This window comes from Carlito syrichta, unplaced genomic scaffold, assembly GCF_000164805.1.
Source record: "Carlito syrichta isolate Samal-C Ts95f unplaced genomic scaffold, Tarsius_syrichta-2.0.1 Scaffold305142, whole genome shotgun sequence".
Taxonomy (NCBI): Eukaryota; Metazoa; Chordata; class Mammalia; order Primates; family Tarsiidae; genus Carlito; species Carlito syrichta.
In genome coordinates, this window is record NW_007249238.1 from 21,466 (window position 1) to 34,723 (window position 13,258).

The 13,258-nt window shown below is 41.0% G+C and overlaps 2 protein-coding genes across 2 annotated transcripts in view; one reads left to right on the forward strand and one right to left on the reverse strand.

Moving 5' to 3' along the window:
* The window catches only part of REXO5 (RNA exonuclease 5), a gene marked incomplete at its 3' end in the record, with an annotated part of 23,019 nt that extends 18,902 nt beyond the window's left edge, over positions 1–4,117 (reverse strand). Inside the window, 2 exon segments of the mRNA XM_008061197.2 lie at positions 3,250–3,371; positions 3,807–4,117. Coding sequence (XP_008059388.2) covers positions 3,250–3,371; positions 3,807–3,944 — 260 coding nt within the window.
* Positions 4,118–4,387: 270 nt separating this feature from the next.
* On the forward strand, positions 4,388–12,636 carry ERI2 (ERI1 exoribonuclease family member 2). Its single transcript, XM_008061199.2, has 9 exons — positions 4,388–4,447; positions 6,291–6,358; positions 6,445–6,528; positions 7,022–7,149; positions 7,691–7,847; positions 9,926–10,026; positions 10,288–10,369; positions 10,962–11,050; positions 11,245–12,636. The coding sequence occupies exons 1-9, from the start codon at positions 4,425–4,427 to the stop codon at positions 12,571–12,573; spliced, it is 2,061 nt and encodes a 686-aa protein (XP_008059390.1). The 5' UTR covers positions 4,388–4,424; the 3' UTR covers positions 12,574–12,636.
* Positions 12,637–13,258: the final 622 nt, after the last annotated feature.

Sequence of the window (13,258 nt, forward strand, 5' to 3'; positions counted from 1 at the left end):
CAGGCGGGTCTCAAACCCGCGGGCTCAGGCAATCCATTCACCTCAGCCTCCCAAAGGTGCGGGATTACAGGCTGAGCCACCGAGCCTGGCTGAATGTGTATATTTTACATTTTGATAAATATTGTTAACTCCAGAAAAAAGTGAGCCAATTCATTTTTACCACCCAAAACCATATGAGATTGATAAGGTGATCTGAGCCAGAGAGGGGTCTATATGGCACTAAATAACCATGTTTGCTAGGCATGGTATGTCAAAAGCTTGAGTAGGGTGAGGAGGGTGTCCCATAGGGGAAACAGTCCAGAAATATGAGTCCAAGATATCCATGCAGGAGGGTACTCTGGTATGGTGTGTTAAAGCCTGTGCAGCATGAAGAGGTTGTCCATGCAGGGGGAAGAGCAGGGCAGTGATGCCTGGCATCAGATGTCAGAAACTGTTTAGGGTAAAGAGGGCATCAATGTTGAGGAAGTGGCCTGTTGCAGGATTCAAAGCCTGAACAGGGTAAAATGTGTCCATGTGAGAGGGTTGATGGGGATGATAGTAGTGATGAGGGTACTCATAAAAGAAGATGGATGGTGCAAGGTGATGGAGCCAGCGTAGAGTGAGGGAGCCTAAACAGGGAGAAGAAGGGTGAACTATAAAGTATATTGAAGACGCTGGGAGTCAGGCTTCTCACTGTTAGAGAGGGAAGCTACAAATATGAAGACTAGAATAAACCCTACAGTACTGGATTAAGGTGGAGACATTGATGTGAATCCATGGTTTTCAGTATGCATGGATTCAATACTTAAATGTAAGTGTGTGTGTACACACTTTCAACTTACAATATTTTCCTTTTTTTTTTTTTTTTTGAGTTGGAGTCTCACTCTGTCACCCAGGCTAGAGTGCAGTGGCATGCTCACGGCCACCACAGCCTCGACCTGCTGGATTCAGGTGATCCTTCCACCTTAGCCTTCCAAGTAGCTGGAACTACAGGCATGCACCACCACACCCAGCTAATTTTTTGATTTATTATAGAGACAAAATCTCACCAAGTTGCCCAGGCTGTTCTCAAACCCCTGAGCTCAGGCAATCCTCTTGCCTCCACCTCCTAAAGTGCTGGGATTACAGGTGTGAGTCACTGCACCTGGCTCAATTTACAATATTGTCAATGGTGGAATTATCAGGTTGTAATCTTGTCAGTTGAGAAGCATCTGTATTGACATCTCAATAGCAATAAGCACATCTAGTATGCAGATCTTGAGTTTCTAAATGTCATTCCCCACTAGAAAGAACCAGGTATCCTAGGAGAGATAGCAGATTCCAGGGTTGGGGTAAGGAAAGCATATATTAGCCTAGAATACTATCTTTTTTTGTGCCAGAAAGTAGTAAATACTCAAAGAATGATGGAGTCATATCAAAAGAACACAGAAGCTAACTTAATGACAAAAATCTCAGAGATTTAGAGCTCCACAATAAATATAGCAAAATATAACAATGAACAAAATAGGTGGAAGGGAGTTCACAGCGATAAAAAAAACAAATGAATAAACGAAGTGTAATGAGGAAGCATTTGCCACAAAATTACAAAGAGAGTTGGGAGTGGTGGCACATGCCTACAAACCTAGCTACTTGGGAGGCTAAGGAGTGAGGATCACTTGAACCTGGTGTATGAGAGTAGGCTGGGCAACACAGTAAGACCTCATCTCAAAAAAAAAATTTTTTTTTAAGTTACAAAGAGAAAAAGATAACTCTAGACAAGCTTGGCAGTAAGGTCATGAATGTCAAGGAAAGACTGAGAAATTGTTTAGACTGAAGGAGACAATACAACTAAATTTAACACTATTCTAGATTGGATCCTACTGCTTGATTAAACAACTAGAAAAACTTGAATAGAATCTGAGGAGTAGACTGGTAGCAATACATGTTAATATTCTGATTTTGATGGTTATTATGACTATGTAGGTTTGCAGGAAATATACAGTAAAATATCGGGGGAGTGATAATAGAACACTTCAGCAACTTCTTCAAATGTGGGCTGGAGGGAGTTTTTTGTACTGTTCTTGGAACTTTAAGTTTGAGATGGGCAGGGCATGGTGGCTCACACCTGTAACCCCAGCACTATGTAAGGTCAAAGTGGGAGATAGTTTGAGCCCAAGAGTTCAAGATCAGCCTAGACAACATAGAGAGACCTTGTCTCTACAAAAAATAAAAATAAAAAAAACTAGCTAGGCCTGGTGTTAAGCACCTGTAGTGCCCGCTACTCAGAAAAATCACCTGGGCTCAGGTGGTGAAGTTTGCAGTGAGCTATGATTGTGCCACTCCACTTCAGCCCAGCCTGGGAAACAGAGAGAGACCCCAACTGAAAAAAAAAAAAAAAACCCAAAGCATTGGAATCCCATTTTATTTTTAGAGTGATAGAGTCCTGCTCTGTTGCCCAAGCTGGAGTGCAGTGGCGCCATCATAGCTCACGGTGGCCTCCAACTCCTGGGCTCAAGTCATCCTCAAGCCTTAGCCTCCTGAGTAGCTGGGACTACAGGTATGTGCCACCCTGGCTAGTTACTAATTTTTAAAACTTTTTTTGTATAGATGGGGTCTAACTGTGTTATTCAGGCTGAGCTCTTATTCCTGGCCTCAAGCAATCCTCCCCCTTCAGTCTCCCAAAGTGTTGGGGTTACAGGTGTGAGCCACCACACCCAGCTGAAATCCCATTTTAATAAAAATTTGTCCCTGTTCTTAGATCTCCCTCTAACATATAATTTATTTATATCTATTTTTATCATCAGTCTCTATCCACTAGAACATAAGCCTTACTAGAACAGTGATCTTTGCTTATTGACTGATGTACGCCAGGTGCCTAGGTCAGTGCCTGGCACATGGCAGATAATAAAAACTGATGAATGGCTGAAGGGATGAATGACGTATATTTAGCTTTTATTTATTTATTTATTTATTTATTTATTTTCGAGTGGAGTATCACTCTGTCCCTCAGGTTAGAGTGCAGTGGCATGATCACAGCTCACAGAAGCCCCGACCTTCTGGGTTCAGGCCATCCTTCCTCCTCAGTCTCCTGAGTAGCTGGAACTACAAGCACACGCCACCACGCCCAGCTCATTTTTTTTTTTTTTTTTAACTTTCTGTAGAAATGAGGTCTCGCCATGTTGCCCACGCTGGTTTCGAACTCCCGGGCTCGAGCAATCCTCCTGCCGTGGCCTTCCAGAGTATTGGGAGGGAGAGCCAACTTGAGCCTCCTCGCCGGGCCTCCAGCTTCAGATCTTGATTGAGCGGTCAGAATGATGTCCGGCTGTGTGATTCCCCGACTGCGATGTCAACTGCACGAGGGCAGGGGACTGTGTGTTTGGGGCACTGGAATAGCCCTGAACACGGAACAATTCCTGGCACACAGAAGACCTGATAAACACCTGTTCAATAAGCATTCCTAGGACGTGCCAGGTCCCATACCGGCCTTAAGATGCCAGTAATAGCCCTAAGGTAGGAGGAAATGTTGCGGGGAAAACAAATCAGAGACCCTGACGCTGAGGCTGATAAAGCAGGAAGTCGCGTTTATTACTGGAACGCCGGCGTTCGGCCCGGCGGACTCCAGTCGCAAAGGCTGGGCCCCAATCGCAGTCGGGTCTCAGTTTATATAGGTTTTACGTTGGCTTTGGGGGGAAGGGGCTTTTCATGGTGTAAGGTTTTGCTACCACAGTAGGACCTTATCACTCCCGATCCGAGAGGCCAGGGAGTAGGGGGGTGGGGAAGATGGTGGTGAGTCCGGCCGCGATCAGGGGCCCCGAAGGAGGTGAGGCCCCGGGCTCCGCGCTGCTCACCTTGGCCGCGGGCTGCCTCTCCTCGAGCTCCCAAGCGGCTCTCCTCGTCGCAGCCGCCCCGACCGGCTTGCTCCGGCCCGGCCTCCTCTTCCTGCCCTTCCTGGGTTGCCTCCTAGTCCTTTTCCTCTCTGGCTCCATGAAGCGGTGGGGAAAGATCCGCCCACGGCCACATCCCCCGCGGGCCGCGCGTCCTAAGCGGACAGCCGCAAGGACTTGCGCTTTATAATCTCCCTCGGATCCGCTCCTCAACTCACAATTCACAGAGAATCTCCCCGCCCCCCGAAAAGCGAGGGTGAAACGAGCCTCCTGGTCCCGCGGACGAGGCGCCCGCGCCGCACCGCGCCACGATCCGCGTCGGAGGCGGATTCAAAACGGCTCGCCCGCAGGCGAAGACGGAAGGGGGAGCTGCCGGGCGGTTTCTCCGCCTAAAACCACTCCCCACGCCCCCACACGCCGGGACGCGGAAGAGAGGCCCAGCGGAGGGCAGACGCGGCCGTCGCCTCAGCCTCAGCAGCCAACCACGTCTCCTCCTCCGGCGCGCGGGACGTTTAGAACGGGCCGGAAGTAGGGGTCGGGGGCTTCCGGCAGTTGGACTCCGGAGAGCAGGGAGTGTCGGAAATGGCGACAAAGCGGCTGGCGCGGTACGCTAGGGGGTTCTGGGCGGGGGCCGCCCCTGGTCTGGCGCTGGCGTCCGCGGCAAGGCTGGGCAGTTGGGGTCTGCGGTGGCAGCTTCCATTCTCCGCAACCCGGGCGACTGCACTCTTGCCCAGCGGAAGGGCTCCTGCTTGCACCGCGGTCTCGCGCCTCTCGACTGTGTGGCCTTGATCCTGTGTCTTCCCCATTCTAAGCCTGGGGAAGCGACAGGACATGATAGCTCCCTGTAGACTGGCCGGAGGTCTCAGGCAGGCCCCACTGCACCCACCAAACTGTTTCCCATACCACTTCCTCGTGACCCATTAAATTCAAAATATGAATCACGTAAACCGGACAGGCTGTGTGTTTCTAATTTCTAGATGCAGTGTATGTATGAATGAAAGGCGAGGGCTTCACTGATGGGCAGTCATAGGCTGACATACCAAAGCTGCGTTCTTTGGCAGATTACCTAATCAGTTTCCTCGTCCGTAAAATATAGGTAGCAAAAATGTCTACCTCTTACAGGTGTTAGGGTTAAGTGAAGTGATCATCTTAGTTTAGTACCTGGTATGTAGTAAGCCGTCAATAAAAGCTAGTTGTTATTCCCAAATCCTTGCACTTCGCTCTCACTTTTTTTTTGAGTCAGAATCTCACTCTGTTGCCCAGGCTGGAGTGCAGTGACACGCTCACGGCCACGGCAGCCTCGACCTGCTGGGCTCAGGCGATCCTTCTGCCCCAGCCTTCTAAGTTGCCGTAACTACAGGAGTGCATCACAACGCCGGCTTATTATTTGGTTAATTATAGAGAGGCGATCTTGACATGTTGCTCAGGCTAGTCTCGAACACTTGAGTTTAGACAATCCTCTCGCCTCTGCCTCCCAAGGTGCTGGGATTACTGGAGTGAGCCACTGCGCCTGGTCTACTCTCACCTTTCAACAAATGACAACAGGAAGTGGCTTCCTAGTTAAAACTCTACCTACTCATCAAAGTAGTTGTCTCACCTGCACTTAAAACCCGCAGTAAGCTCTTCCCTTTCGTTGGACTGGAACGTATTGTCTTTGGAGATCCTTTATCAAAGATTCCCTTGTTGTGGTTATATATCTTGTTTCTTTACTCAGATTTTTTAAGCCTTAGAACTGTGCTGTACACATAGTAAGGGCTTGGAAAATGCAAAGGCAAAAACAAGCTTGTCAGTAGATTTTTACCTCTATAATCATTTGAGTTCCTCAGTATTACTATGTTAAAAGGAAAACTTTAGACAAATTCAACAGTTTAACTGAACAAAGAACGATTCTTAAATTAGGCAGTTCCCCAACTAGAATACGTACAGAGCAACTCCAGGGCTGCCACTTGGTCAGAGGATTTATGGACAGAAAAAGGAAATGACGTACAAAAACAAGTGAGGTACGGAAACAGCCGGATTGGTTACAGCTTCACCTTTGTCTTATTTGAATACAGTTTCAACAGTTGGCTGCCTATGTTTAGCTGAAACTCAGTGATTGGTACAAGAGTAGGTTGCAGTCTGTTTATACATCCAGTTAGGTGACAGTTCATTATGTGTGGAGAAACCTTTAGGCTAAACTTAAAATATGTATGGAGGAAGCTTTAGTCTAAACTTAATTTGACAACTGTAAAATGGGGGGGGAGGGCAGATAAAATTAGCCTACGTTTGCAAATATATATTTTTGAGGAACCATACAGATAAACCCAAAGTCTAGTTCAATTTCTCCTCAATCACAATACAATAATAACGAAGGTTTTGCCATATGCCCAGTACCATTAGTTTAGTAGCTTATTCAAACATGAGTGTGAATGAGTTTGTTGATCATATTGAATTGCTTCACATTTTTAGGCAACTTGGATTAATTAGAAGAAAGTCAATTACACCAGCAAATGGAAATCTAGAAAGAAGCAAATCCAGTAAGTAGTGTACTTACTTTCTTTACATTTTGTATCATTGTACTTTCAACACTGGTAAAGCTTAAGAACATCATGATCTTTTGCAGAGCAGTTATTTGCCTACTTAATTGTCATTGATTTTGAGTCGACATGCTGGAATGATGGGAAGCGCCACCATAGCCAGGAAATAAGTAAGTCTGGACTGTCAATGGCCAGTGCTAGCACTAGATATAGATATAAACCGCCAAGAATTTAAGAAAACGGAATGATCTGTGATTGGTAGTTTCATATAAAGCCTGTCTTGACAAAAGAACAAAATCCTAAATACCTAAATGTGTCATTATTTAAAATAATTGTTTGAGGATTACATACAGAGCCTCAGTGGCGTAGAAACTGAAAAAAATGCCTTTGCAAAAAAGGAGTGCATTTCAAATTTCATATGATTTTTAGGCTTAATTATATTAAAAGTTCCTTTTAAGTAGACATAATTTCAATATTTTGACTTATTCATTTGCGTAACATTATGTCACACTGCTTTGGTCATTTTAACATATTTTTATTGAAATTGGTTGTTTAATAATGCTATAATAATAGTAATAATAATAGTAATATTTGTTTAAGATAATTACAACATTAACTTAAAAATTATATATTCAAGTATTAATTGCTGATTCTTTCATTTAGTTGAATTTCCAGCAGTATTGCTGAACACATCAACTGGAGATATTGAGTCTGAGTTCCATGCTTATGTTCAGCCTCAGGAACATCCAATTCTTTCAAAATTTTGTATGGAACTGACAGGCATAAAGCAGGTATGATGCAAATTTTAAAATTCAAAAAGGACATAGAAGTTATAACATTTAGAGTTAGAGTTTCTTAGTGTTAGGAAAAATAATGCTCTCTCCAGAAGTCCATTGAAGTCTTTAAAAATTAGAAAAAATAGTGTTATTCTGTATTCTGGATTCAGGACTAAAATTTTTTTTTAAAAAGGAAAGAAAAGTGTTACAAAAATGACAATCAGAGGGTGGTGGGGGACAGAAAAAAGTATAAAAAATTTTAAGTGACAAATTTATTATATGAAATTAAATGACTCAAATTTATCTTTCTGTCAGTCTAGATGTAATGATTGTATTCCTGTGTGATTTTAGAGTTCTTATCAACCTGATTTTTCTTACCTTGGCAAGTTTTAATCATTATTTCTCTCCATGTATTATACATCTTTTCACCAGATAAACTCTTAGCCAGTTAGAACCTCTTCTTTGCTATATGCCCCAACAGTGCCTATCCTATTATAATACACTTGCAATTATGAAATTCAATTGTTGAATTCAGATTTTGTGACTCTCTATTCAGGCTCAAGTTGATGAAGCAGTCCCTCTGAAGATTTGCTTATCTCAGTTCTGTAAATGGATTCATAAGATTCAGCAACAGAAGAACATTACTTTTGCTACTGGGGTTTCAGAGCCTTCTACTTCTGACGTAAAAATATGTGCATTTGTTACTTGGTCAGGTAAAAAAAAATAATACCTGTCAATTACCAAATGGGTGGCCTTACCACTATGTAATTCTTTATTTCTAGTTTTATACTTGCTAACCTTGAATTATACTTTGTTAACTCTCTAGGCCAGGAAAAAACAAATCCAAGTGCCTAGTAGAAGTTAAACCAAAAAAGTAAATTCATTCATATTTTTAAAATTACCATTCTGGAATACTTCAAAATTTAAAGACTAAACTTTTAGAATCCTAGCTGTTTCTCACTTTTCTTCTGAATTCAGGCAAAGCTGATTTAGTAAAAACTCTTATGCTATTTTTCTTAGACTTGAATAAAAAGATTCCTCATTCTGCTCACATCCTTTGCTTTTATGCTTTGACACTTAATAAATGTAGACATTGAGCGTGGTGGCTCATGCCTATAATCCCAGCACTTTGGGAGGCCGAGGTGAGAGGATTGTCTGAGCCCATGGGTTCGAGAGACCAGCCTGGGGAACTTGGTAAGACCGCATCTCTACAATAAATCAAGAAAAATTAGCCTGGTGTGATGGCACATGCCTGTAGTTCCAGCTACTTGAAAGGCTGAGGTTGAAGGATCTCCTGAGCCCAGCAGGTTGAAGCTGTGGTGGCCAGGAGCATGCCACTGCACTCCAGCCTGGACGACAGTGAGACTCCAACTCAAAAATAAAATAAAAAAATAAATAAATGTAAACATTAAGAAAAAAATGGGCTCTTTTATTTTTATTTATTTATTTTGAATTGGAGTCTCACTCTATCACCCAGGCTGGAGTGCAGTGGCACACTCACAGCCACCTCAGCATCGACCAGCTGGGCTCTGGCGATCCTTCTGCCTCAGCCTTCCAAGTAGCCAGAACTAAGGCATGCGTGACCATGTCCGGCTAATTCTTAAAATTTTATCTATTGTAGAGATGATGTCTTGCCAAGTTGTCCAGGCTGGTCTCAAACCTGCGGGCTCAGACAATCCACAGACCTTGGCCTCCCAAAGTACTGAGGTTACAGACTGAGCCACTGAGCCTGGCCTATTTTTATTTTTTTTGAATCAGAGTCTCATTCTATCACCCAGGCTAGAGTGCAGTGGCATGCTCACAGCCACCACAGCCTCAACCTGCTGGGCTCAGGCCATCCTTCCGCCTCAGCCTTCCAAGTAGCTGGAACTACAGGCATGTACCACCATGCCCAGCTAATTTATTTATATTTTTATTTTGATCTATTTTAGAGATGAGGTCTCACCAAGTTGCCCAGATTGGTTTTGAACCCCTGGGCTCAGGCAATCCTCTAGCCTCCACCTCCCAAAGTGCTGGGGTTACAGGCATAAGCCACCACGTCTGACCTAAAAATGGGCTATTTTAAAGTAGTTCTTTTGTATAAATGAAATAGCATTGCCATTGGTAGTCATTGAAAGCAATATTGTGCCATTGATAGCATGGCATTCATAGTTATACTTGGCTTCCAGTTACTATAAAATGTTTGGTTTCTCAATTATGTTATTATTTTCCTAGAATATTTGAAATATAAACCTTGTAATTTAACACCTTACTCATTTCTTTATTTTTTTTTTTGAGCTGGAGTCTCACTTTTGTCGCCCAGGCTGGAGTGCAGTGGCACGCTCACAGCCACCACAGCCTCGACCTGCTAGGCTCAGGTGATCCTTCCACCTCAGCCTTCCGAGTAGCTGGAACTACAGACTCACGCCATCACGTCCAGCTAGTTTTTGGATATATTGTAGAGACAAGGTCTTACCAAGTTGCCCAAGCTAGTCTCAAACCCCAGGCTCAGGCGATCTTCTTGCCTAGGCCTCCCAAAGTGCTGGGATTACAGGCTTGAGCCACTGCGTCCAGCCTCGTTTCTTAAAATAGTCAAGATTTTATTGGGTGCTTGAGAAATCATTTTGAAACTCATTATTAATTTATTTATAGTAAGTTATATAAAGTAAATAATTTTTAGATATTAACAGAGCAATTAAGTTTTACTGTTCTGTTTTATATCATCTTCCAGTATTCTATTTGTAAGGGTGGCAGCATAAGTAAAACATGCTGGCATCATTGACATTGTTCTATTTTAATGTACTTAATACAGACTGGGACTTGGGAGTTTGCCTGGAGTATGAGTGTAAGAGGAAACAGCTGTTAAAACCTGTATTCTTAAATTCTTGGATTGATCTCAGAGCAACTTACAAGGTAATGATCAAAGATGGGGACATAGTCCCTTTCCTTCTGTTGAAAAAATGATTAAAATTTATCCCACACATGGGTGTGGGTTTCTACAAATAAGATATTTTATTTTGAAATGTTCACATAAATGCTGTTCTTAAAGTATTTAACAACGCAACATAAATAAGCATATTTCAAATCTGATAGAACTAAAAATTATGAAAAGTGGTTAATACAGAAACTTTCAAATAGTAATCATTTTTTAAGATATATCTTTTATTTGATTAGCTTTTCTATAGGAGAAAACCAAAAGGACTAAGTGGCGCATTGCAGGAAGTGGGAATAGAATTCTCAGGACGAGAACATTCTGGTTAGTATAAACTAAAAATCATTTTATTATGTAAGTTATTTGACTTTCATTAAGTCTGTTATATTAATTTCATTTTTTGATAATGTCATTAATAAGGGATAACTTTTAGCCCCAAAATGCTGCTAATCTATGCAATTCAAATTGTTTCTATGAACTTTCAAATTGTCACTTTCATAACCATTGTAAGGTGAAGACTGCCATCTAGTGGTTTTCTAGTTTCTAAAAAGAATGAAAAGAATCAGCCAAGTCGAATAGGATTAACTAAGCACCCAGATAATATAGTGGACTAGTGAAAAAAACTGAACAAGACTATTAGACTACTCACGTATCATGATCCCTTCAGATTGTTGGTCACCTTTTTGGGAGCTGTCTAACAATGTTCATATCCTTCTGTGTAAATGTGGGCAGTCTTATCTTTCATTGTTAATACTGCCACATCTTTCCACAAGACCAGTTTATCATGATTAACATTAGTAAGATGGTCATAAAACTAACAATATAATCCAGTTCCTATTTAAGTGGTGGTATTTTTTTGTTAGTATTTCTTTATACTAGTATTACTAAATTCAGTGTTTGATATCTATTTTCTCAGGGTTGGATGATTCTCGGAATACTGCTCTTCTTGCTTGGAAAATGATCAGCGACGGTTGCCTGATGAAAATTACAAGGTCCTTGAAAAAGGTTAGTGGTATCTTACCTTTTTATTCTGTCATCTCCAATTCCAGTAGTAGCCATAGGTTCGTTGAAATGTTGCTTTCATGTGTACAATCATTTATAAATCAATGACATTTTTCTTTTTTGTCATATCATGTAATGTATACTGAAGAAATTATGAAAGCACAGTTTCTAAAACTGTTGGATTTATGGAATCATAGGTTTCCACTGAGAAGAATCACAACATTCTGGCCAGAAATTTGAATACATATCAAGTTGAAGAAACATCTGCCTACGACATTGGCATCCAGTGTCCCAGCATATATGCTAGGAAGCCTGAAAATACGATAAATTTTCATGAAAAAGTTCAAATGAAGTCAGTCTATACAAATTCTCCTATAAAGGCACAGCAGGACCAGTTACAAGTAAAGAGCAATATGAAAGCAGGTCTTCACAATGTCAAAAGTTGCTTATCTCTTTCTAATGCTAAGTCCTCTACTTCTCTGGGCCAGTTGCAGCCTCCACCTTTCTATATGCAGAAACAGAGAAAAAATGAGGATCTTGCGTTGAATACCAAATCTAAGTCTTCAGCAGTTGGTTCAGAATTGGTACTTGTTTCTACCACCCTTTCATCTGTTAATCATGTTTCTGATGTGGAAGTGAGTTCTACGCTTGATTGTTTACCTATGTTGGCTGATTGGGAGGATGTAGTTTTACTGCCAGCATCTCATCTTGAGCAAAATAAAGATTGTACAGTTCCCATTAGTGACTCAGACTTAGATACGTCATTTAATTCTGGAGAAAGATCAACAGTTTTAAAAGAATCAGAAATACTAAGAAGTTATGAAAACTTTGGAGGCACAGAGAAAACTTTTCAAAAATCTGAAACCTCTAAGTCTATTGTGTACAGAAGTCCTCACACTACTATTTATAATGTAAAAGAAGCCAAAGATCCAGGTTCAGATGTTTCTACCTTTAAATTACCTGAACACAAATCAAGTATTTTCAAAAGTGTTAATGGGTCTCATCCTTTAGTTTTGGGGAAACATCCTCTTCTTTTAGGTGGCACTGAAAGGAATCCATCTAGTCCCCCAGCTTTCCCACCAGCAAAAAAACAGACCTTCACTATTCATGAAGAAAAGTCTGCATTATCTGAATGCTCCCCAATAAGAAGTTCTTCCCGGAAGGTTATCCCCTCTATATTAACTTCGACAGTTAACCTACAAGAGCCTTGGAAGAGTGGCAAAATGACACCGCCCTTATGTAAGTGTGGCCGCAGATCAAAGAGACTTGTTGTTTCTAATAATGGACCAAACCATGGAAAAGTCTTTTATTGTTGCCCTATTGGAAAATACCAAGAAAACAGAAAATGTTGTGGTTATTTCAAATGGGAGCAAACACTTCAAAAGGAAAGAGCCAATAGCATAGTTCCATCTCATTCCACAGAAAGACTCACTTTTAGTTCTCCAGAAACAAGTCATATTCAAGACAGAAATTTAAATTTTTTAACTAAAAGTTCTTTGAGACTCAGGCCTTCAATGAGGAATTGATAAACTTTCATGTATGAATCCTAATTGTTCCCTAAATTCCAAAACATGGGTATTCTGGTAACATCTTACACTATTTTATTTATATTTTGTATATTAATATTTGCTGAATTTATCATACTTCTTTTGGTGGTTTTTCTCAAAAAGTCAAAGATTAAGTAGTTTGTAAACTATAATTATTAGGTTACATATGATAAGCAACAGTAGTGTATGATATCCTTTTATAGTCAGACCTTGAGACAAGTTTTAGACAATTTTTAAATTATCTGAACAAAAATGTGACTAGTAAAATTCCTTAATCTATTTTCAGGTAGAAACTTGTACTTTGGGAATTATGGTAAACTTCTGATTATTTTTTCTAAAATCTTTTGTAAATTGTTTAGTCAAAACATTACTTCTGACTCGTATATCATCGTATCAGAAGAATTATACAACCAAAGTTTGAAAAACAATAGTGCAGAGATTTGGTTCAGAAACTGGTTCTATACTATACATTTAAAAATTTCCTAGTAATTGATGACCTTTTTATATTAACAAGTTATAGGAATGTTGGCACTTATGCAGTGGAATTTTCTGAATATTTTATTTCCAAATTGAGCCTCTGATGTAATAACCACAAGATATTTTAAATCAATAGTTTCTAATCACTTCTCCATGTTTTACAGTTTCTGCAGATTTATAGATAGCA